At 41.5% G+C, this 24,287-nt stretch overlaps 1 protein-coding gene across 1 annotated transcript in view; it reads left to right on the top strand.

Moving 5' to 3' along the window:
* Nucleotides 1–24,287, top strand: part of FMN2 (formin 2) — a 402,560-nt gene that overhangs the window by 20,053 nt on the left and 358,220 nt on the right. The window contains exon 2 of the mRNA XM_049867986.1: nucleotides 15,261–15,427. Within this exon, the coding sequence (XP_049723943.1) occupies nucleotides 15,261–15,427 (167 nt within the window). The remainder of the gene's footprint in view (nucleotides 1–15,260; nucleotides 15,428–24,287) is intronic.

Genomic DNA, 24,287 nt, shown 5'->3' with positions numbered 1-24,287 from the left:
GTCACCTAGTGTGTGGTGCAGGCTCTCACCTACAATCTTAGAGAAGCAGTAGAGATTGGTGTATGTATAGGTTTCTGGTAGCAGCAGGGGGTCACACTCTGAGGAAGTCAATGGGCTGACCACCTTCCCCTGAGTGTCTGTGAGGAAGTTGTGTCCCTGTTCTCTAGAGTGCTCTGGTGGGTGGGCTCTGCAGCAGTACCATAGGTACCCAGTGCTTTTAACTGTAAGGATTGGTAGGCATCACTTATCCTTGGACCCCTGTCACAGGCGGTGAGGTGGTGTGGGTGGAGCCACCAGTCCTCAGACCCCTGCTGTGGGTAGACGAGAGCCCTGTTTAATATGCAGAGTGGGATCAAATGTCAAAAACCCACCTCTGTGCTACACAGCTGAAACAGTTACAGTCAGACCTCAAACAGATTCACCCTTGCAATATAACAGCCAGATCCTGTCTGCTGTAATAGGGCCACCTGGATCCATGCAGGGGTGAAAGACAAAGTCTGTGGACTGCTTGTGCCTGGGCTGGAGTCACTTCTGCTATGAGTTTCCAGATTAGGGGAGTCGGCAGAGTATTTTTACCCTGCTTGTTAATTTGTTCCTTCTCCAAGGTCGGAAGAATGGCTCAGGGAGCACAGCAGGACCTATCTCAGGCCCAGGGAAATCAACTGTTAATGCAGCTGGCTGGGGCAAAGGGAAGAATGATCAGATAGGAGAGAGTTCTTTCAAAAGGAGGAGCTATTAGATCTGCATGGTAAATTATACAAAATCACTTATCTTGTGCTAAGAGCACTGTTTTATCTCAGATTCCGGAGGCATGTGTAGATTGTGTGTGCTGGCTCAGTCCCCACCACGGTCATACCAGGGGTCAGGGTTGTGTCACTTCACTTGCCTTCTTTCACTGAAGCAGCCGTGTCCTAAATGGCATGGTTGGCCCCGCCGCAGTTGCACCAGGAGGTCAGGGGTGCTCCACTTCACTTGCCTTCTTTCTCTGAAGCAGTCACGTCCCCGAACACTACTGCCAGCCCCGCCACAGTCGCGCCAGGGAATCAGGGCTGCGGTACTCCTGCCAACTTGGCAACTCCTCACTGCTTCTGTACCATCTGTCCCTCCCCCTGTCACTCAGTCCAATTTCTTAACTTTGCCTTTGATGCTCAGGGTTCCTAGTTTGTCATATATATAATCAATTCACTTGTTTTTTTGGGTCTTTCTTGTAAGAGGGACCACTGGAAGCATCTGACTACTCTGCCATCTTGACCCCACCTCCTTTGGTCTGCATGATTCTGATATCTCATATGAATTGCACATTTCCTGTTGCCTTTTAAAAGTATTTATATGGATATAAAATAGTTCCAAACTGAATTTATGTTTCCTCTAATTCAAACCCAATCCCTTATGTATTGCGTGCCTTGGTGGATGGTAATACCATCTGACACAGCCCTTCATTTGGTTCCTTAAGCCAGAAACATAGGAGGCCTGCAAGTTAGCCAAGCCACCTCATCCTTCCTCCCTCCCATATCCAATCAGTCATGAAAGCCTGTTAAAATATACAACTCCAAAATAGTTTTAAAAAAACTCAAACCCCTCCTTTTTAGGAGGATGTTTATTTTCTTCTTATAATTATTCAGTGGCTTCCCATTGACTACAGGGTCAAATTTGAAACAAAATTTATATTCAAATGGAAAATTGAATGCATTCAGGTTGGAGGAGCTGGGTTTGCTAGGGGTTCATATGATTCAACTCAACATAAGGGAGGTTCGTCCCTCACAGAATGCCTAGCCTTGGAATGGGTGGTCTTGAGAGGAGTGATTCCTCTATCACTGGAGATGTTCAGACAGATTGGATGAAGATCTATTGGCGTGGTCACAGCATTGGAGAGGCTGAACTTGACCACTGACATTTCTTCCAACCAGAAGATTCAATGACGTATGACTTGAAAAGTAAGAGCAGAAGTTATGATCTTCATCACTCACTGCTTTTAAATGAGATTACTTTAAGTGTATAAAACTCTTTTCTTCCAGGGATATTTTAGAAGCTGCTTGTTTATTAGATTGACCTTTATGCATTTAACTTATTAGATTCCCTTTTTCTTTTAAAGCATTTTCATTCTAACATCAGTACACATCCTTTTCCTTTGAGCCCTGATTTGTTTCAACAGCTTTTAAAACAAAGTACCAAAGAAATCCATAGCCTACAATAGGTTTTGAAAAGTAGTGGCTAGTCATTATCACACATGTTTTATGCCATCTTTTGGCCAATTTTGCATCTGAAAATAGACACGTTAATTTCTATTTGATCATCGTTGAGCTTTCTTTTCTGTTTTTTCTTACTTAGCCAGCACAGGTCACCAATGTATGAGATATATAATTTCTGATATTTCTGTATTCACTGACATCATAAACTTAAGCAACTGTTATTAATGTCTGATTATAGATTTGCTTGTTCATAACCTCATTTACCTATTATTTCAATTGATACTGGATTTTAGGGGCAGTCTATTTGCTAGATACGTTTCAGCTATAAGATTGTTGTTGTTGGGTGTTGTGGAGTCGATTCCGACTGTGTACAACAGAGTGAAAGCTATGGGATTGGAAAAAAGTTTAATACAATCAGACTTCTGTTAAATTCTCATTTTTTATAAGATATAAAAAATCCATTGTGTTGAGTAGATTCTGACTCATAGTTGGACCCTATAAAAAAAAAATAGTGACCCTGAAAGACAAAGTAGAACTGCCCCATAGGGTTTCCAAGGCTGTAATCTTTGTGGAAGTTACTGCTGCTTCCTTTTCCTGCAAAGTGGCTGATGGGTTTGAACTGACCTTTCAGTTTGCACCTGATTGCTTAACTGCTGTGCCGCCAGGGCTCCTTTTAGTTAAGACAAACCAAAAAACCAAACCCACTGCAATTGTGTGGATTCCGACTCATAGTGACCCTGTAAGACAAAGTAGAATTGTCCCATAGAGTTTCCAAGGAGCAACTGGTGGGTGCATTTGAACTGCCCACCTTTTGGTTAGTAGCGAGCCCTTAACCACTGGGCCAACACTGCTCTTTAGTTAAGACGATGTGCTCCAAATACGGGTAGTCACCCTCTTATGGGGAGGTTCCATTCTGACGAATTCATTGTTACCAGGTTCTGACTTAAGTCAAATACCCCTCTCTTTTTTTTAAGTTTTCATTAATATTGCCTTTTATTATCAGTATCTTCATAAGTAGGATCATTAGTTGTCTTTGGGGGTTGGCATGGGAATGATAACATCAGCAAATTACATGCTGCAACATTGTATGTAGTATGAAATTACTAAAGATAAGATGTAAAAATTAATAAAATAACAGTGGTAAGTGTGGTTCCTTGTAACTGGAATACATCCTTAGTCAGGGACTACCTGCAGACTGCTTTTTAAATGTTCCTTCTTAGGCTTTGGCCTTTGTAACTAGGTTGTTGGCCCCTGCAGGGCACGGGCCTCATGGTCTATTTCTTTTATATCTTAATTGAGAATGTTGGTGAGAAGTTTTTCCCAGAGTTGCTGGCTGACTCAGAAGTAGAAGATCCCTGGAATGAAAATGAGGAGACTGGGTACCGATCCCCTTTTGGCTCCGTCACTTTCCGGTCTTACAACCTCAGGCAGACTCTTTAACCTTTTCATTCCTCAGTTATTTTTTTTTGAAATGGTGATGATACACTCTTACTCTGCTTACTTCATGGAGTTGAAGTTTGGGGGGGGAGCTTCAAAGCTGATAGTAGATATGGAAATGGCTTTTTTTTTTTTTTGTCATTTTCTTTATTAATTTATTTTTTCTTGTACTTTAGGTGAAGTTTACAGAACAGACTATTTTCTCATCAAACAGTTAGTGCATACATTGTTCTGTGACATTGGTTAACAACCCCACAACATGTCAGCACTCTCCCTTCTCAACCTGGGGTTTCCTATTAGCAGCTTCCATGTTCCCTCCTGCCTTCCAGTCCCTGCCCCAGGGCTGGTGCGCCCATTTGGTCTTGTTTTGTTCCGTGGGCCTGTTCAGTCTTTGGCTGAAGGGTGAACTTCAGGAGTGACCTCATTACTGAGCTGAAAGGCTGTCGGGTGGCCATACTCTTCAGGGTTTCTCCAGTCTCTGTCAGGCTGTGGAAATGCCTGTTTTATATTGTGTAGCTCTTTTCAAAGAAAAGTTTTTCTGCTCTTAATAGTGTGACTTGTCACCAGCCCAATGGAACTCTTCAGAAGCAGAGACTGTTTTACTCCTCCATTGCTTCTGTGCAGGAGGATCACTGCACTGGTTGTGACATTTTCCTCTACTTCTTCTCTAGCTTTTGTTTCTACGTTTATTCAGTCCTGTGGTTTTTGCTTAGCAATGTAAAAGGAGTGTTTGTGGATAGTGTATGACCACAAAACTGATCCCACGTGCTCTTTATTAACTAGGGTGTGTAAGTACCCTTGGGAGGAGGAAGGGGACAGTATCACAGATATCACTGGACAATATTAATTAATGATTAATAAGTCCCCTGACTGTTGTGAATAAATATATTATTTTTTTATTGTTGTTGAAAATATACACAGCAAAACATACAAAATATACACCAATTTAACAATTTCTACATGTATGCTTCAGTGACATTGATTAATGAATATTATTTTAGCATGAATTTAATAAATACAGTAAAAGAAATGATGCCAGCTTTTTTTTTTTTTTTTTTTTCCCAGAGTTTAGGAGTTCTAACAAGTAGGGTCCTATGTATTACTTTTTGATACAACTAAAATCCACTGAATATCCCCTGCTAAAAAAAAAAAAAAATTAATTTGGTGAACAAAGATATTTTAATCTCTGATCACCTTGTGTATTAATGTTTCAAATGTTTTTTTTAGAACTAGGCTTTAGCTTAAGGGTGCTTTCCTACGATTCCATTGTTTACTTATGATTTCTGTCCTAAGTTGACCTAACTTGTTAATTATCATCTCATTTGAAAGTACAGAGTCTTTGAACTGTACGATTTATTGTGCACTTGATATTGGCATGTGTTAAGGCTGTTACAGACATTATTTCACATAATTCTTATAACAATTCTAGGAGGTAGTATGGATGATTATTTCCACTTTATAGGTGAGGAAACTGAGGCTTAAGAGAGGTTCGGTAACTTGCCTAAAGCCGTAGCTGGAAAAATGGTAGAATCAGGTTGTGGACCAATTTCCTCTGCCTCCATGGCTTATGTTCATAGCAACGACGCCATTCTTCTTTGCCTGGATGCACTTCATGAGTCTAGGGATAGATTTCAGGATTTTCAGTGGACAAGAATAGGCAGAAAATAAAGAATATTGTTCTGTAAAAAAATAAATATTCATGCGTGTACTCTTCTGGATTTCTTCAGGTTATGCATTCGATAAAATGTGTGTGATAAATGAGATGAACCTATTAGACATAAATAGAGTGACCTTGGACAAGACACCTAAGCTCCCTACACCTAAGTTTCCTAATTTATAAAATGGCATTTAGAGGCTGGGTTAGAAGGACAGAATGACTGCTGTTTTCACTTTGTCTTTTTTTTGTGGGGGAGGAGGCAGTGGCGTGGTGGTGGAGGGAGGCTGGGGAGGAGAAAGGGATAGCCTGAGAAACGTTGCCCCTCTTTTGCCCTTGCAACTTGCTTATACATCTCAAAGCACCCAAACCTGTGGCCTTCGAGTTGGTACTGACTCATGGCGACCTGATGTGTTACAGAGTAGAACTGCTCCGTAGGGTTTTCTTGGCTGTAATCTTTACAGGAGCAGACCACGAGGCCTTTCTTGTTGGTGCTTTGGTGTCGGTTCAAACTGCCAACATTTAGATTAGTAGATGAGGTCAAACTGTTCATGCTACCCATAAATATAATTACAAGTATAAATGTAAGTATATAAAAACAGTTGTCATCGAGTGGATTCTGACTCATGGCGACCCCATGTGTGTCAGTAGAACTGTGCTCCATAGGGTTTTCACTGCTGATTTTTTGGAAGTAGACTGCCAAGCCTTTCTTCCAAGGTGCCTCTGGTTGGCCTCCAACCTCAAACTTTTCGGTTAGCAGCTGAGCATTTTCATTGCTCAGGGACTCCTGCATATTTAATGTATGTATTTTTTTTTTTCCACTAGAACTTTTACCAGAGCCTTACTTATATACATATATACAGCTTATAGCAATCTGTGCTGTAGAAGACGATGTTTATCAGCTTTTGAGAATTTTCTCAAGTTTCAGGGCTACTGCAATGCTTCTACTCCTAGGTTCTCTAGGTGGTGGCAGAGTCTAACTCTTCCTGCATGGGTGATCCCATCTGTTTCGCTGATAAATAGCCCGGAGCCAGCGCGCGTGCTCCTGAGGGCCTCCCTGACCCTATCCCTCTGAACTGACAGTACTCGCCTGTCCCTGCTGTGCAATGCTTGCTGCCTAGCAGCAGGGCAGTTTTTCCCCAATAGATCCTTTAGCAAATGGGCTTTTGGCAAATTGACTTAGAGCAGCTTTGTGTGTAGTAAGAACACAGTAAATAACATTGATTAGATAAACATATGAAAATATTAAAGTGAGGGTTTCAATAGCTGGCTATTCATATTCTAGGGCTAACTTTTTTCCTTTGATGGTGTTATCAACGCCTCTCAGTCTAGAAACAGGTGTTTGACTAAGGAGTAGAGTCGGGGACCAGGAGTTGGAGGATACTCTGAACTGTGCCTGGGTGGGGGCGGGTTTAGGGGACGGGGTGCCGGAGGGAACTGGGCTCCTCTGTTGCCTGGTTCCAGCCAGTTTGTGCAGTTAAGTGGTGCTTGGTTGGGTTTAGGAGGCTTCAGGTCAGCCGATTCTGCCCAGTTTAGATTCAAGGAATTTTATGGAGTAGGTCAGTGTGCCCTGATTAAATCCCTAGTCATCAACTGTGGGAAGGAAAACAGAAGTTCATCTCTCTGTCAGCTCCTCACCATCCAGTCAGTTAAGTTCCCTGGTCTCAAAGGGAGTTCACTACAGCCCATCTGCAGTGCAATTCCTAGGAAAAACATAAAACTGTCATGCTTCTACTGCAATGATTTGTCTTGATAATAGACTGGATTCATGTCTGCTGTTTTTACAAAATTTGGATCATAGTTTGTTTAGCTTTGTAGTCTTGATTGTTTCACGAGATATTTGTGACACATTTTCCCATGTCATTAAACCTTTTTAATGTGTGATTGAATATTTTTATTATAAAATTTTGAATGTATACAAAACAGAGGTAAAATGAAGCCCCGTTACCCATCACCCAGTTTCCGTTATTATCAATATTTTGCCACACGAGTTTCATCTACCCCTTCCCTTGGCATCCTCATTTTTGAGGAGTGTTTATTTTACTTCACATACTTCAGTATGCATCTCCAAAAAGGACATTTTTTTTTAATATGGCACAATGCTATTATGATATTACAAATAGTTGTTTAATATTATCTGGTAATATTAATTAATCCATTTTCAGAGCTTTCTGATACTCTAGACTGGAAGTTAGATCCAACTACATGATTACATTCATGCTCAATTGTTTTTTTTTAGGGGTTGGGGAGGGGCAAGCATGCTGATAGGTGGTGCTGTGTACTTTAGAATCTACCACACCAGGAGGCCCGCCACGCCTGCCTTTCTCTCTAGTCTTGAAGTTGTGAATGATCAGTGGGTTTGGGGGTGACAGCTTGATCCCTTCTTTGTAAACTTTAAATTGACCTTTTCTCTAATGGCTTTCTCATCTATTTACTGTTCATCAGGTGAACCAGTTATTTCATTAGGGATTACAAAATAGTGACTTCCTAATTCTGGCGTTCCTTTTGCATTTTTTGTTTGGAATTTTTCTTAATTCAGACACTTTCCTTTATTCAGTAGGTGCATGTTGTTACCCAGAAATATACTTGAGGCTGGAAAGGCAAGATAAATGTTTCATTTTTTATAGAGTTAATTCCCATTAATTCTTATTTAATTTTTTATCTATGATGATTGGTGCCCCAGCATTCTCCAGTGATAAATAATGAGTTTTATTTTGCTTCCTCCTTTTTATATATATGATATGTATAAATCAATTGGGCTTTTTTTTTTTTTTTTGTAATAGCTTGATTTTTAATGACTGTATAGTCATCACTTGTATAAAACCGTAATTTTTAAAATTATGTCTTTGTTGTTGGGCATTTTAGTTTCTTTCAATATGTTTTTTACTATTGATAATCCATTTATTGTACCAGGAACTGTGCTAAGCACTTTACGTGTATGATCTCATTTAATCCTTACAATAATCCTGTTACCCATTACTTTCTGAATATGCCTCTGAATAGTGACCTAGGATATAGCCTCAGAAGTTGAATTCCTGAGTCAAAGGGCATGAATTTTTAAAGATGAGTGACGTACACTGCCACGTTGCCCCCTAATGCTTTCTCTGTTCGTGCTGATACCTGCATCTGGGCTTCTGGGGGCTTTGAATCCATGTTGAAGGAGATCTGAGAAACTGATACGGTCACTGGAGATTTGCTGGTTCTTTGAATTCCATCATCTTCTTCATTTTCCTGCTACAGTAGAGTGTTCAGAGTCTTCACATAGTTGCTTCATACGTTCTGTCCAGGTATGGCGTCACTTCTGCCACATTCTGTTAGTTGATGCAGTGACCAAGGCCTGCCCATACCAAGGCCTGCCCAATTTCAAGGAGAGAGGCGTTTAAAGACTGAGTAAGAGTATAGGGAGTGAATACAGAAGGAATTGAGAGAATAGGCCATGGGGTGAGCCCTGAAGCACTCATATGTATATATTTGGGTAGAGAAGCCAGCAAAGCGGACTGAGAGAAAACTGACCAGTGAGGTAGAGAAGAATAGGAGAGTGTATGTCATAATGAGGAGAGGAAAGTGTGTATATATGTAGGAGTACTAGGGGTGGGAAATTATGTGGGTTCGAGGGGAATTTTTTTTTTTAATTAAACAAAATGTCTTTGAAGAATTTTTGTGATAGTGGCTATTTTTCTGTAAAGAGAGAGATGTTTGCAATTCAAGAGAGGGAAGGACAACTGAAGAAATAACATCCTGAGCATATCACAAGGAATGTGACCCAGAATGCCAGGAGAAGAAGTTGCTTTTGGTTTGAAGCAGGACCTATTTCCATTGAGAGGAAGAAGGCTGAGAAGATGGGCATAGTTGCAGGCATTTTTGTGTATTCGCAGTTTGCTTCCTGGTGGCGCAGTGGTTAAGAGCTACGGCGTGCTATGTCTGCTGACCAAAAGCTTGGCAGTTCAGATCCACGAGCTGCTCCTTGGAAACCCTTCGGAGCAGTTCTGCCCTGTCCTGTAGGGTCACTATGAGTCGCAATTGACTTGACGGCAAAGAGTCAGATTCACCTCCTTTTCAATAAATTATTAGTGAAAATTATTTCATTATTATAGTCCATTAAGAGAGGAAGAAAATATAAAATTTTATCAGAGATTGGGAGCTTAGATGAGACTCCAGAGCAATGCTGAACCTAATTGAGATTTAGAGTCATGATGATAAAGTGAAAACAGTCAGCCTATACGTGTGTCTTTCTTTCATAACGCTCTGTTGCTCAGGTGCGGGCAGAGAGAAGGCGGATGGCTAGATCAGAACAAGTTGTGGTTTTACCAAGCGTGATGGAGGGAGAGAAGGGTGAGGGAGCTGAAGAGCTTGCAAAGATTTAATTATAATGGTGGAACATCAAATTTAAGCTGGTAAGGAAGGAAGTGAAGACAGGACACAGGTGACAGATCATGTGACCGTGGTAAGGCCAACTGATTCAAGGTCCATGTGGTGGATGGACTTTTAGAGGGGATTCTAAAGTAAGAGCTGAAAGGATAGAAGGTAGTGGTCAGGGATTTCACTCAGGCATCTGTACCTACAGTGAAACCTGTGAGATCCAGAAGTCGATGGGACTGCCTTGTTTTTCTGGGTCTCCCAAGTGTTCCATCTCTGACAGGGTGCAGCCTTACCACTTTTCTGTTGCTTGTTTTAGTGGAAAACATTCGAACTTTTCTTCTCTGATAGGTTCCTGCCTTATACAGGTTCTGGCTTTTGCAGGTTTTACTGTATGTTGACTGATTTTTGATTGATGATCTAAAAATTTAATTGATCACCTATTCTGTGCCTGGTACTCGTCTAGGCACTGGGTACCAGTTGGTGACCAAACAGCAGAGTCTCCTAGGATGGAGTTGGCATTCCACGAGGAGGAGACAGACCACAAACGTGTATATATTCAGTTGCTAAGCTCTCTGAAGAAAAATAAAGGTGGAGTAATGGAAAATAGAGGGGTAGAGTGTGCTATTTTAGAAAGAGTGGTCAGGAAATTCTCTCAGTGGAAGTGACATTTGATCAGAGACCTGAATTTAATGAAGGAGTGAATCATTCAAATATCCGAGAGAAGAATGTTCTAGTGCAAGGCTTCTAGGTGGGAATGAGCTCAGTGCGTTCAAGAAATAGAAGGCCAGTAGGCTAGGGTGGAATGAGGGAGCTTGGTAAGAGGTGAAAGATGGGCAGGGGTCTTTTTAGTCAAGGCAGGGAGTTTGATTTTACTCTGTGGGGGAAGGGAAACCAATGGAGGGTTTGGAGTAAGCTCTGAAGTTAAGGCTCTGGAGGTGGTACAGATTCCGATAATGACAAATTTGAGGCTGTGAGCATGGGAATGGATAACTAATATGGGATGAAGGAAATGTTGGCTGGAGGCAAGGAATCAAGGCCTCCTGTGGGTTATCTATGTGGGTGTTGGTTTGATCATCCATGTGGATGTCAAAATCATGAAGAATGATGATAGAAGTAGATGTGGAAAGGAAGACAGTGCAGGGAGTCAGGGAGTGAAGTATTTAGTGATTGAAGGGAGTGACAAGAGGTAAGTGGATGACAGAAAGGAGAAGTGGTGGCAGGTGATCTAGCCAGGTGATAGGAGTTTCAAAGGAGCTAATGGTTTTGAAAGAGATTAACTCATTTGAGAGTATTTGTGTGGATCAAGAAAAATACCCACCCATTTTTCTTGTCACCAAAATATGTGGAATTAGACATGAAATGACTCCACCTGAGAGGACTGCAGGAGTGAGCTTAGGGGCACCCAGGTGCTGTTAATACAAGGAGGTGAAGTTCCATTCAGAGAGAGGTTACAACAGTGGTTTTCAGCCTAGGTGATTTTTACCCCCAGGGACCCTTGGCAATGTCGAGGATACAAATGGTTAAGCACTTGGCTGCTAACCAAAAGGTTGGTGGTTTGAACCCACCCAGTGGCATCCTGGGAGAAAGACTTGGCGATTTGCTTCCGTACAGGTTACCAAAAACCCCATTGCCCTCCAGCTCATAGCAACCCTGTGAGACAGAGTTGAACTGCTCCATTGGGTTTCCAAGGCTGTAAATCCTTACAGAAGCAGACTGCTGCATCTTTCTCCCATGAAGTGACTGGTGGGTTTGAACTTCTGACCTTTTGGTTAGCAGCCAAGCACTTAACCAGCACACCAGCAGGGCTCCTCTCTGTAAAGATTACAGCCTAGACAACCCCATAGGCAGTTCTGTTCTGTCACATGAGGTTGCTCTGAGTTCAGAACTACTCAGTGGCACCCCAAAACAACAACAGTTGGGGGTAAGGGTGGGCTCCTGGCATCTAGTAGCCTGGGATGCTGCTAAGCATCCTACAACGCATAGGGGTGCTTACACAGAAAAGAGTTATCCAGCCCAAGATGTTAGTAGCTCTGTGGATTTAGGAGCATTTGCTTTACAAAGAGCTGGAGTTACAAGGGCTCATACTTCCATCTCTTCCACATTGTTCAGTAACCCCTTTGATAATTTTTGGCGTGATATACACATTCACTCGCTCACACATTCACATACATCTTCTAAGATCCTGTCTCCCTTACTTTTTGTCGTACACAATATCTACATTATGGGAAACAACTAATTAGTTTTATGGCTATTTTCAGTCATTCTGTAAGATCTGTACAATGGATATACTGTTAGGATAATTAACTAATTATTTAAGAATTGAGGGATATGGTTTCCTAGGTGTTCAGTTTTGTAGGAACTCAAAAATGAGCTCAGTTTTGTAGGAGAAAAAAAAGACTCCCCTAAAAAACATCCTTGGAGACCAATATATATTCTCTAATGACCTGAAGGAATAGGAATGGCAGACAGGCCTCTTTGGCCCTGCTTGGCATACCTAATATCAGAGGCAGATTTTGAGGTTAGGAAAACCAGCCATGGAAAACCCTATGGAACACAGCTCTACTCTGACAGGCATGGGGTCACCATAGTTTGGAATCAACTCAATGACTACTGGTTGGTATTGTTTTAAAGGAGTCCCTAGTGGTGCAAACAATGAATGCATTTGGCTGCTAACTAAGAAGTTGGTGGTTCAAGTCCACCCAGAGGCTTCTCTAAATAATGTTCTAGTGATTTACTTTTGACAAATCAGCCATTGAAAATCCTGTAGAGCACAGTTCTGCTGACACACACGGGGTTGCCATGAGTCAGAATCAACTAGATGGCAGCTAGTTTTGGTTTTATTGTTTTAGAAAACGGCAAGGAGTAGGAGTCAGCTCAATGGCAACTGGTTAGTGTCCTGATAAAAGTTTAACATTTATGTGTTCGAAGTTTAGTTTCTGTAACTCGCAGACCTAAGCCTGCTTTTCCACAGCCCTGGGTTACGAATGGTTTTTATATATTTAAAATTCTTAAAAAAAAGCAAGAAACAACCCCAAAGAATATGCAATAGAGACCTTTAGTGGCCCACAAAGTGTAAAATATTTACTATTTGACCTTTTACAGAAAAAGTTTACCCTTGATATAAAGTCATATTTCATTTTTCAGTTTTTACTATGATGTAAATAAATTTTTGTCATAGAATCATAACACTGTTTTCATTTGGAAATATTTATTGATGCAAAGGGCCGGATATGGAGGATACATGCTGGCCATCAGGGAGCTTCTGTTTTAGGAAGGTTCTCGTTGTTTGCTGCCATCAAGTTAGCTCGAACCATGGCGATGCCACGTACAACAGAACAGTATTTCCCAGACCTGCACCACCTTCGCGATTTTTGGTACGCTCGAGTCCACTGTTGCAGCCACTGTATGCTCTGAGGGCCTGCTAACCTAGGAGGCTCACCTTCCAGCACTATATCAGAAGATACTCTGTTGTGATCTATAGGGTTTTCATTGGCTAATTTTCAGAAGTAGATCACCAGGCCTTTCTTCCTAGTCTGCCTTAGTCTGGAAGTGCCACTGAAAACCTTCCACCATGGGTGACCCTGCTTGTATTTGAAATCCTGGTGGCATAGCTTCCAGCATCATAGCAACATGCAAGCCACCACAGTATGAAAAATTGTAAAAACAGCATGAGGGCGGTGTCTTACCTCCTCTAACTTCATTAGGGGGAAAGAGAATCAAGATCAACAGCCCAAGGTTGATTCCTATGAGGCGGAGGTCAGATATGCCTCCTCTCTTCGCCATCTTTACCAGTTTGGACACTAACTGTCCCTCCCACAGCATTCTCTACGTCTCTGCTGGCTTTGATAATTCATTGCAATGGCCGCACAGAACTCACAAACAATAGTCGGGATTATGGGGTTTACTAGGGAAGTAGCAGGTTACAATTCAGGTTCAGGAATGCTCGGGATACAGTTCTTCCATCAGGGCAGCCTTCTTCCCAGCTGTACTCTCAGGCACACCTCTCCCTGGCCCTCTGCTTCTGCCCAAAGTCAGTCAGCTTTCTCGCTCTGTGGACCGGGAAGCCCACTGTGCAGTCTCTCCTGCCAGCGTTTCTCTACCACTGCTTCTGTGCCACGACTTCTTGCTGTCTTCAGTATTACAGCTCACTCTCTGCCTCCTGGGTCTAGCGTTTCTCGCCGCAGTGATCCTGGGTCCAAAGGACATGCTCTCTGCTCCTGGCTCTTCTTCCTTGGTGGTAGTGGGAATCCTCTCTTTCCCACCTCTGGGTTGGTTCCTTTCAAGCCCAGTGGGATGGCAAAACTGACCAATCCCTTTGGTGGCCACGATTACCCCATCACACAGTCCTGCCCAGCTACTGGATGTGATTTATAAGACCATGGCTAGGAAGGCTACACAAAAGTGATCCATCACACTCCAAAAATTGACCGACAGGTACGTGGTGGGTTTAGTAAGGTAGGCAGACATTAAAAAAATAAAAATTTCACGAATAATTCTTGAAATGATAAATTACACAAAGGCCCTGTGGAAGGGTGCCAAAAAGGTGTGTAAGGGGTCAATGAAGGCTTTTCCAGAGAAGTCATTTTAATCTAAATGTGAAACATGAGTTGTCCAATTTGAGGGGAAGGGCAGGTGAAGGACAGAAATGAGGGAACAGTTGTGATTCTGGAAGGGACCCTAGAGGTTTTCTGTTTCCCCTGCTGTACTTTATGAGTAGGCAAATAAGCGGAATACATTTCTGAAGGTTAGAGAGCGGTAGTGTCCGAAATAGATTAGGTACTGGACCCATGGTTCTCAACCTTGGCTGACATGACAATCGCCTGGTGACTCATCAAATACTGATGCCTGGCTCCATCTCTGGTGACTCCCATCGCCCCAGGTGATTCTAAAATACAGCCAGGACGGAGCACCACTGGGCTAGGTGGAGACAGGGACTCCGGGACCCTCCTCCAGTGCCCTCTTCTTCTTGTGTCTCTTTTCTCTTGTCTCTTTTAAGGAAATAAAGATTTAAGGCTGGACCTACGCTAGAGTTATGTTTCTCAGGAACATCTGAGAAAAATTTTGAGTTTGTCTGTCTCCTCTTCAGGGCAACTTTTGTTTTGCTGGCCAGCTCTCTTCCCTTCTCAGGGGTTGGTGCCTTTGCCTGCCTCCCCGTGTCCCCATTCCCCGCCCCTCCCTGTCGCCATGACTGAGACTTAGAATGCCAATCTGTGACATTTCTTAGGCCAAATGGTGACACGCTGGGTTACTAACTACTCTTCAGGAAACTACCTGCAGGGTAAATACAAAGACAGAGGATGACCATTTAAATCCAAAAGGATGGGGGGGCTTCTTCTGGTGGAAGATGAGGTACAACCTCTAATGTGGTCCATTCTCTCCTGGTGCAGGAGGTACTTTTGGGAAGGGCAGAGCCAACCAGGTCTGCCCTTTATTCACACGAGGCGTCTCAGGCCCAACGGCGCACCACTCACTACGTTTGAGAGGTTCCTCTGTGTGCAAGTCAGTAGCCTTGGAAACGGCGTTGCTCCCTCGCTGTGTTTACCAGGCTCCTCTCCTCTGGGAGTGTTCAGAGCCAGGTGATCTGCCAGTGCTCTCTCCTGATGACTGTGTTTCCTCCGCAGGGCGAACTCTGCTGGAGAAGTTGTTCAGCCAGCAGGAGAACGCGCCTCCAGAAGAAGCAGAGAAGTTTTGCTCCCGGATCATTGCCATGGGCCTTTTGCTTCCTTTTAGTGACTGCTTCAGGGAACCGTGTAATCAGAATGCCCAGTCAAGTTCAACTCCGTTTGATGTAAGTAGGAGAATTTCCTTCTGTCTGTAAGGCAGTTTGCAGTAGAAATAGCAGCTGTAATGTGTCTCTGAAACCACCCTATAATTTAGAAAACAACGTTGTAATACCTGCCTTCCTCCCCTCAGCCACTCAACAGCTCAGTATGTCTGTTTGTGTCTTCTTTACTAGGGTATTCTTAATTATCTCCCTGTATTCGACAAGCCTCCTTTTTTTTTTTTTTTTTATAGCAGATAGCTACTTTTGACAGTTTTCTAGCCTGCTTTAATGGTGATGATTATAAAGTTGTGCTAAGCCAGTATTTTTGACTTTGCTGGCACATAAACATTCTTTCAGGTGCAAATCCATAGGGCAAGATTAGTGTTCCCCGTGGGCCCCAGGCTTCCATGGTCCTAGGGTGTGACTTCAGTGCATTCATAACTCATTTATGTACTAAATATTGACATGAAGCAGCATTAACTGCTCTCTCCCCCAGCTCCCATTCACCAAGAGAGTTACTACTGCGGAACAGTAATTCAAAAGGCATATTCATAATTCATAACGAATATCAGTCCAGCTGGATTTTCATTTTCAACCCAGAGTATTGCTAATCTTTCTCAGGTATGTGGTACATTTGTGACATTGGTTGTGACAAGTATACATCTAAAAACCAGATATGTAAGAATTCTCACATATGAATTTCTCATAAGGTCTGGTTGGCCCAGTTGCATGGGGTCCAGTATTTGTGAGGCAGAAAGATGGGTTCTCTTCCATATAGGTTAGTTGCATTTGTTCCGTTGCTTCTCTGCATCAGCCTTTTTTGAATACACGTACTATTGCTTAAGGAGTGAAGTAATGACAACTTTTGAAGGACAATGAAAATGAGCCCTGGCTGAGATCAAGTTGTGATAGTAAATAATAAAGTATATATATATTGCCTGTTTTTCTTCTTCCTCTTCTTACCCCATTACAATCTGTGGTCTTCCTTGATCTCTCTTCAAAATTAGGAAAATAAATCAGTAGTCCCCAAAAATATTGTAAGATCTTCTTGATACTTTCCATTTGAAAGAAGATTCTCTAGGATGTGCTGTGACTTTTGAAGCTGCCTTAAGATTTACTTTTGATGGTTTTTTTCCCGCTTTAATTTTTTCATAATGACACGGCAGATAATTACTATTTTTGTTCTGTTGGTTGCTTTTGAGTCAGCCCCTAACTCATGGCGACTCCATGCTCATTGAAACGAAACACTGCCTGGGGCTATGCCATCTCCATGATCGACTGCTGATCGGACTTTATGATCCATAGGGTTTTTGTTGGCTGATTTTCGGAAGTAAACTGCCAGGCCTTTCTTCTGGCTTAGTCCATTTTAGCCTGGAAGCTCTGCTGAAACCTGCTCAGCATCAGAGCAACTTGAAGGCCTCCACTGAGGACAGGTGGTGGCTGCACACGAGGTACACTGGTGGTCCGTCTCGTGAAAAACACGAATTCTACCTCTGAACCATCAATGCTAGGTAGACCTTTTTCTCTTATGTGGAAGAACTGGGTAATTTTAATTTTTTCCCCTTCTCCTCTTTGAGAGGTGTGTGTCATTGTAGAGACACAACTTGAGGATGATCACGGGATAAAAGTGTTGTGGAGCTGTTTTCTAGAAGACACTTCAATTTGGCAAGTTGGAATTATGGTATATATGGTACAGACAGGAAACCCTGGTGGCGTAGTGGTTAAGTGCTACAGCTGCTAACCAAGAGGCTGGCAGTTTGACTCTGCCAGGCACTCCTTGGAAACTCTATGAGGCAGTTCTACTCTGTCCTATAGGGTCGCTATGAGTCGGGATTGACTCGACAGCAGTGGGTTTGGTTTGATTTTTTTATGGTATAGACAATGGCGAACTCTAGTGATGTCTAGCACTTCCTTTTTGATTAAAACTGTTCCCAAATTAACTGCAATTTTTTTTCTGCTAAAGCTCAGAAGTAAACAGCTTTATCAGTCAATAAATGTGGAATTGGAATAAATTGAAAAAAAAAAATAGGGTAATCATATTCTTCTTTTTTAAATCAACTAACTTGGTTGCTTCTTACACCCTGCCTCCCCCATCCTCGCATTAGACTCATAACTCCAGTCCAGCCATGTTAGTGTGGAGAGCTGTTGAGGGTGGAGTGGAGAGTGAAAAGCAAACAACAAAGAAAATTTCTTAATATTGTATACAGTAACTTTATATGATTGCCTTTTCTTATTAACAAAGAAAATTTCTTAATGTTGTATACAGTAACTTTATATGATTGCCTTTTCTTATTTTTTTTTTTATCAGCTCTGTACTGTCTCTCTACCCCTTCGCCTAAACTGAACACGAAACAAGTAAGAAATCAAAGTTACTCTAGAAAGACAATTCCACATACTTGACTAGCCATTCCATTACAGAGCTGTGCATTTATTGTCTGCATGCATAGTCAAGGATTTTCTTCAAAATCCAGAAGAGAGAACATTACAGAGGGACTTATGCAGACTCAGATATTACGGGGAATGAGGAGGAATGTTGATATCGGTGAGGAGAGAAGTTTCTGCTAATTACTCTCTGCTGATTTCCAGAAAATAGCTGTTGGGAAGATTTCTAACTAGCAGTTCTCTTGCGGATAGTTGTCCTTCGAGACAGAACACCCTGTGGGAATAAGCTCATAACTGGCGCTCTTCCCAGCCCCCTGACTTTGCACTCTTCCCTAAAAACATCTAATTCCTTCTCCCCTTCTCTTCTCCTCTCTCCATTTACATGTATGACTAGAGCAATGCAGGTTGCTGGTTTGGGGGTTTTTACTAATGCAGCTTATGGACTAGCTTACTTCAGCCAACCCTTCTGATTTTTCAGCCTCAAGTTATTTTATACATTTAATAGGGCCCCACATTTTTCTTTATAAGTGCTGTAGAAAATAAGAAAGGACTTCATATTCTCTCACTATTTTAACCTGTTTAAAGAACTTTGAAAGCTAAGGTTGGCTTTGAGTGGTAATGTTAATTCATTTACAAATATTTACTAGATTCATTCTACATGCCACACAGTGTTTTAGGCTCTGGAAATATATTGTGAGCAAGACAAAAGAGATTCCTGTCCTCCTGAAACTTATGTTCTACCCAGGGTCGGGGAGAAGGTAAAAAACAAATAAAAGCATAGATAATCTAATTCATATCAGATACTAGTAAGTGTGGAAATAATGTGATAGAGTGAATGAGGTAGAGTACGGTGAATTTGCCATGTTGCTTTGGGCAAATGTGCTGCAAAAGACGTCTTTAAAGTGTTAAGAAACAAAGATGTCACTTTGAGGACTAAGGTATGCCGGACCCAAGCCGTGGTGTTTTCAGTCTCCTCATATACATGCGAAAGCTGGACAATGAATAAGGAAGACCGAAGAAGAATTGATTCATTTGAATTATGGTGCTGGCAAAGAATATTGAATATACCATGGACTGCCAGCACGGATAAGTCTGTCTTGGAAGAAGTACAGCCAGAATGCCCCTCAGAGGTGAGAATGGCAAGACTTCATGTCACATACTTTGGGCATGTTATCAGGAGGGGCTGGTCCCTGGAGAAGGGCACTATGCTTGGTAAAGTAGAGAGTCAGCTAAAAAGAAGAAGACCCTCAACGAGATGGACTGATACAGTGGCTGCAACAGTGGGCTCAACATAGCAATTATTGTGAGAATGGTGCAGGACCAGGCAGTATTTTGTTGTGTTGTACAAGAGGTTGCTATGAGTTGGAACTAACTCAACAGTACCTAACAACAATAGGGTGAATTTAGAGGGAAACTTCTGCAAGGACCTTGTGGTGAGACATGAATGATAAGGAGCTGTGGGTGAGGTCTGAGGGAAAGTCATTCCAAGAAAAGCTAGCAGCAAGTACAGAGGTCCTGGCAACAGTGCAAGTGTGGCTTGGGCGAGGAACAGACCAAGGGCCTGTGTAGCTAATGCTTTGTGAGATGAGAACAGCCCCACTGTGTAGACTCTTGAAAGCCATGGAAGCAATATAGTTTTTTTTTTTTTTTAATTGGGAGGTTTTGGAAAGTTTTATGCAGGGAAGGAGCTTACATGCTTTATGTTTCACATAGATCTCTTTACCTGGTCTTCGGATAATAGAGTGGAGAGGGCAGAAGTAGAAGCAGGTATACCAGTTGGCTATTATAGTAACTGAGTGAGGGATGGTGGCAGTAACTTGGACTAGGATGGTGGTGAGAAGGATAGATTCTAAAAGTAGAGCTGATAAGACCTCTGGTGGGTTAGATACGGGGGGAAGAAAAAAAGAGGAAATTAAGGAGGAATTCTTGGCTTTTGATTTTTAGCAACTGGGTGGGTAGTTGTGCCATTTTCTGTGACGGAGAAGACAGGTCAGTATTAGGGGGAAATGTAAGGACAGAACTGGTGCTTTTCTTGAAAAAAAAAAAATTCTGTTTAGAAAACCAATATTTAGCGTATTACTGACAGGCATTAGATTTTGTCTTTTGCTGAGTGGAGTGATAATGGCCTTTATTAGCCAATCAAAATTAGGACTGTGATATTTAAAATTATTTCGGCTATCAGAAGGTCTGCCGTTGGCTTTCCTAAAACAGATAAAAATGGAGTTTCTTTAGGAACTTAATAATTTTGCGCCATTTTCTCTTTCCCTTTCCATTAACTAATCTGAGGACCCAGAAACTACTGAGTTACTTCTTATTCTCTTGTTAGTATCCTCACATTTGCCTTTTGGTTTTTCCCCCTCTTTTGTATCACAAAGAGAATTCTAAGCCAGAGGTATTCCAAAGCCAGCAGGATGAAACACAAGATAATGCTGCTGCTTGCTACCTGCTGCTTGCTGTTTAGTAGATTGTATTGTTGAGTTTGGGGTTATAGTGCATTTTTGTGGTCTGAGGAAAGACTTTTTTTTTTCCTTTTGGAATCCATTCTAATAATCTCTGTCAGGTGTAAGAAAAAATAGATTTCCTGAAAAAGTTTACCATGGTTTCTAAATCCTTATAAGTAACAAAACTTTAACTATTATAATATTCCATATAATTTAAAGTTTTTCACCACTGCCATGCTTCCTGTGGACAGGGCACACCAGTCTTAAGCCAATTTACTGACTGTGAGCCCATGGTCATTGCATTGGGCATTGGGTTGTGGATGTAGGTCTTTTTTTTTTTTTTTTTGAATAATTTTTATTGAGCTTTAAGTGAACGTTTACAAATCAAGTCAGTCACATATAAGTTTATATACACCTTACTCCATACTCCCACTTACTCTCCCCCTAATGAGTCAGCCCTTCCAGTCTCTCCTTTCGTGACAATTTTGCCAGTTTCTAACCCTCTCTACTCTCCCATCTCCCTTCCAGACAGGAGATGCCAACACAGTCTCAAGTGTCCACCTGATACAAGTAGCTCACTCTTCATCAGCATCTCTCTCCTACCCATTGTCCAGTCCATTCCATGTCTGATGAGTTGTCTTCGGGAATGGTTCCTGTCCTGGGCCAACAGAAGGTTTGGGGACCATGACCGCCAGGATTCCTCTAGTCTCAGTCGGACCATTAAGTCTGGTCTTTTTATGAGAATTTGGGGTCTGCATCCCACTGATCTCCTGCTCCCTCAGGGGTTCTCCATTGTGCTCCCTGTCAGGGCAGTCATCAGTTGTGGCCGGGCACCATCTAGTTCTTCTGGTCTCAGGATGATGTAAGTCTCTGATTCCTGTGGCCCTTTCTGTCTCTTGGGCTCATAGTTATGGATATAGCTCATTTTTTCAAGAACAAGCCCAGTATATAATCCCCTTAAGACTCCTTTTCCTAGATCTTTTTTTTCTAGGCCATACTCAGCAGCCACTGTTTTCCACCCAACCACAGTTATCTTACATAATTGTGGATTACCTATTAACAAGCTCTTTTAGGATTTCTTCAATTATAACTATGCCAGATATCATATTATATATACATTTACCTCACAAAAAATAAAGCAAGTTTACTTGGTCCAAGGGTTTTGGCAGGAGTATATTTGGTTATACCTACTTAATCCTTTATGAGCTGTTACATCTTAAATGTCTTTCTAGTAGAATATTTTTGGATGCTGGACTTTTTTGGGTTTGACAGATCTGCTGATTTTAAATATGTTGTAATCTCTGTGCTTACCAGACAAGGGAGAGCTCCTTGGTGACACAGGTTTGGATGTGTGTGTTAGTAAGACCTGAATTACAGAGAAGGAAGACGTGAAAATTCAAGCCAAAAAGGAATAAAGGAAACGTGATTTTGAGCCTGTTGAAAGATAATTAATCAAAACCAATAGCAGCTACTACCAGACAACTAATACAGTATATTCTACTCACTGTCACCAGTAGCCAGAAATAAAACTTAAATAAACAAGCAGAAATGATCATCTATATTTGAGTTCTTTTTTTTTTTTTTTCCCCAGAGCAGGAAGAATACTTAGATGTTATTTAGTCAAACCCGCACAAGTCTTCCTGAGAAGCAGCAGAAAGCTGTGTTACATCTCCCAGAGCTAAAAGAATATATACATATATACATCCACCACCTGTCTGTCAGTTTGTTGTACTGTGGTGGCTTGTGTGTTGCTGTGATGCTGGAAGCTATGCCATCAGTATTTCAAATACCAGCAGGGTCACTCATGGTGGACAGGTTTCAGTGGAGCTTCTAGACTAAGACAGGATAGGAAGAAAGGCCTGGTAATCGCTTCTGAAAATTATCCAATGAAAACCTCGTACAACAGAATGTTGTCTGATATATAGTGCTGGAAGCTGAGCCACCGAGGTTGGAAGGCACTCAGAATACACAGTGGCCACAACAATGGACTTGAATATACCAATGATCATGAAATTGGTGTAGGATAGGGCATGTACGTGGGGTTGTCATAAGTCTTAACCAACTCGATGGCAACTAATAACAACATACCTACATATATACTTTTTTTTTTGCTTTACTGTTTGGAGTTACTGTGTATAGTATTAACTATCATAAAATGATTTTTGTTTTAAATGTGGTATTAAAATTATTCTTAATTTTCTGACCTGGTTTTAATATTATTTTGGCTAACATTTCTTTTCCTTGTAAGCATCTCTCTAACCTCAACATAAAACCTATTGACGTCAAGTCAATTCCAATTTATAGTGACCCTATAGGACAGAGTAGAACTGTTCCATAGGGTTTCCAAGGCTGTAATCTTTACAGGGGCAGACTACCATACCTTTCTCCCATGGAGTGGCTGGTTGGTTTGAACCAATGACAGTTCAGTTAGCAGCTCAGCACTTAACCAGTGTGACACCAGGCTCCCTGAATCTCAACATAGAAGTGGTAAATATGAGATGATAGTAGTAAAATATGAGATTTTATTTATTGAAATTTATTTTGTAGTCACATTGAGTTCATTAGCCAAGTTATCAGATTGCATAAATCCATGATAATAAGGGTAACAAAAATAGAATGAAACTGACATCTTTTTCCTCAGTTTTGTTCTTTTATTTATTTTTGTTGTTGTTGGGAGTATATACAGCAAAACATATACCAGTTCAACAGTTTATACATGGACCATTTAGTGACATTGACTATATTCTTCAAGTGTGCAACCATTCTCATCCTCCTTTTCTTAGTTGTTGTTCCCCCAGTAACATAAATTCACTGCCCACTAAGGTTCCCATCTGATCTTTAAAGTTGCTGTTGTCACTTTGATCCCATATGGATACTTCTTAAAAGAACATAATGCTCAAGGAAGACATTTTTTACTAGTTAAGCTAAACTATGGTTTGGTTTTAAGAAGACTTAAGAAGATACTTTTAGTTTAAGTTTTAAAGATTTTCCCAGGGCAATAGTTTCAGGGTTCATCTACCCTCCATGGCTCACAAAGTCTGGAGTCCATGAGAATTGGAAATTGTGTTCCACATTTTCCTCCTTTTGATCAAAATTCTTCTATGGAATCTTTGATCAAAATTTTCAGTAGTGGTAGCCACGCACCATCCGGTTCTTGTAGCCACGCACCATCCAGTTCTTGCGGTTTCATCACAAAGGAAGCACTTGTTGATGGAGGCAATTAGCCACACATTGCATTTCCTCCTCCTATTCCTAACTGTCGTCCTTCCCCTGTTGCTCCAGGCAAATGGAGATCAATTTTTTGGCTTGGGTGGCTGCTTGTAAGCTTTTAAGACCCCAGGTACTACACAATGAACAGGAGGTAGAATAGAAGCTCTAAATTTGTTATTAGTCCAATTAACTGGGATATCCCATGAAACCATGACCCTCAACCTCAAAAACAAGGAACCAAATCCCATGAGGTTTTTGGCTGTACGTAATCAGCCTTGGCAGCTACTCTTTTGGGGTCATTGTATAAATGTATCTATCACAAAACTTTTGCCAATTCAACTTTTTACTGATATACAACTTACTGACATCAATTACGGTAATCAGCTGTGCAATCCTACCCTTAATGTGATATTTCCATCACGGTTCACCCTCCTCTTCCTTCTCCCTCCCGCCACTGGTAACCACTAATAAACTTCGGTCTCTATACATTTCCGTTTTCTTGTCTTTTTATATGAGTAAGGCCATGCAATATTTGCCATTTCGTGATTGACTTATTTTACTCAAAGTAATGTCTTCCAGCTGCATCCATATCTTAGCATGTATCAAGACTTCATTTCTCTTGCTGGCTGAGTAGTATTGCATTGTACGTTTATACCACATTTTGTTCATTCATCTCTTGATGGGCGTTTAGGCTGTTTCTACCTTTTACCTATTGTGAATAGTGCTGCAGTGAACACTGGTGTACAAATCTCTGTTTGAGTCTCTGCTTTCATGTCTTTTGGGCATATGCTTAGAAGTGGAATTGCTGGGTTGTGTGGTAGTTCTATTTTTAGTTTTGTGAGGAACCGCCA

The sequence above is a fragment of the Elephas maximus genome, chromosome 24 (assembly GCF_024166365.1).
Source record: "Elephas maximus indicus isolate mEleMax1 chromosome 24, mEleMax1 primary haplotype, whole genome shotgun sequence".
In the NCBI taxonomy this organism is placed as follows: Eukaryota; Metazoa; Chordata; class Mammalia; order Proboscidea; family Elephantidae; genus Elephas; species Elephas maximus.
The sequence above is the reverse complement of the archived record's forward strand: the minus strand, read 5'-3'. Positions and strand labels throughout refer to the sequence as shown.